Source organism: Aplysia californica, unplaced genomic scaffold (genome assembly GCF_000002075.1).
Source record: "Aplysia californica isolate F4 #8 unplaced genomic scaffold, AplCal3.0 scaffold00591, whole genome shotgun sequence".
Classification (NCBI taxonomy): Eukaryota; Metazoa; Mollusca; class Gastropoda; order Aplysiida; family Aplysiidae; genus Aplysia; species Aplysia californica.
In genome coordinates this window covers 478,258-479,886 of record NW_004797861.1, presented here as the reverse complement: position 1 = coordinate 479,886, position 1,629 = coordinate 478,258, and the positions used below count along the sequence as shown (strand labels likewise).

General features: G+C 43.7%; 1 protein-coding gene across 1 annotated transcript in view; it reads left to right on the top strand.

Moving 5' to 3' along the window:
* Positions 1-509: 509 nt before the first annotated feature.
* LOC101850839 (membrane progestin receptor beta) overlaps positions 510-1,629 on the top strand; it is a gene marked incomplete at its 5' end in the record, with an annotated part of 8,089 nt that continues 6,969 nt past the window's right edge. The window contains 2 exon segments of the mRNA XM_005107311.3: positions 510-638; positions 1,412-1,599. Of these exon segments, the coding sequence (XP_005107368.1) occupies positions 516-638; positions 1,412-1,599 (311 nt within the window).

Sequence of the window (1,629 nt, the reverse complement as noted above, 5' to 3'; positions counted from 1 at the left end):
GGGGGGGGGATGGTTGATAGAAGTTTGTCTGGTCATCCTGTGTTACCTCAAGCACAGCACATGATTTATTACTCTGTCCCTTCTTTTCTAGCTGTGAATGGCTGGAAGCTCACCAGTAGCTCAATATTTACCAGGTAGCCTACCATGTGCGTCCTGGGTTGTTTTTGACTTGTATTACATAAATATACAATAAACAAAAATATGTTGTGGGTCGTTTATGACATGTGTTTAAAGGTTTGATGGTTGGCATGACATGTGTTTTGACCTCCGTTGTTGCAACTCTCCTACACTGAACGTTGAACCGTGGGAGACCTGGTGTCGGCGTCGCGTGCTATGTACGTCCTAACAGGCACTGCATGGGATTGTATATTTGTTCAACAATAGCTTTGGATGAAATTTTATCAGTAAACCTATGAAAGATTTGAAATGTGACAAAACGGAAATTTACGAATCAGAATTAAAATTTTGAAACTGCCAAATGACTGCAACTGCTTGGGCTCCTCTCTCAGATTGTCATGTGGCCGCTGGCGACCACCGGCCAGGAGGGGGTTCCTGTGCTGTTCCACGAGCCAAATGTCGTCACAGGATTCCGACCTATCAACCAGCCCTGGATCGCCTACTTCCTGAGTGCCTTTCAGGTACAGTTGTCCTCATTAGGAAACTGAGTAGTTCCCTGAACTAGCTGTGGCAAAGAGAAAAAAAATCAAATCTTGGGCAAATTCCTTCTTTTTCATCGCAAAATATGAAATATTTGACTTTCACTTATATGAACTGCAGTCACTGATTGAGATGACTGCAGATTTTGTGGTATTTTTGTGTTCTCAGAAGAGCTGAATAATGCTGAAGAGTACAATTTCCTGGTCTGCATGGCTTCATATTACTTAAATTGCTCATGGTGCTTTTTCGTTACTGGTATACGTTTTGACAGTTTGAAAAAAAAAATGGTCAAAAGATGGAACCACAAAATGTTCCTTTTTACCTTACACTAAATGACTGTTCTTGCATCAGTATGCTTCTCTATACTAAATTCTCTAAACTTAGCTAGAGATGAGGATTCTGGGAAAGTGAGAGATAAAGAAATACAGGGTGGGTGTTTTGTGTTCTTTTGTCTGCTAGTTTCATTCTTCTTCCTGCCAGCGAGATCAGCAGCCGCTGGGATTGTCACGTTTGTGTTCTTTTGTCAGGTTTAGTTGCGGGTGCATAAATCTGTTTGGAGGGATTGTTGTACGTGAAATGGGCCGGAATGCAGGACACATTTCAGTGGGTAATTAAAGCTGTGGAAATTTGATTCTATTGTGAAGCAGCAAGAGCGACCAGGGAGTGGGGATGATGTGGGTGATTCTTGTTATGATTCTCATTTTTGTTATCATTATCATTATTATTATTGTTGTTGTTGTTGTTGTACCGGCAGTTGCACAACGAGCTGTTGAACGTGTGGACCCACCTGGTGGCGCTGGTCATGGTGCTGGTGTGTGGCGGACAGTTCTCCCGCGAGTTTGACCTCCTCTCTGACCCCTACATGTGGCCGCTGGCTGTGGGAATCATCACAATGGTGGTGCTGTATCTGTGCAGCTCTTTCGCGCATCTCTTGCAGAACAGGTCAGTGTGGGTGTGTGTGTGTGGGGGGGG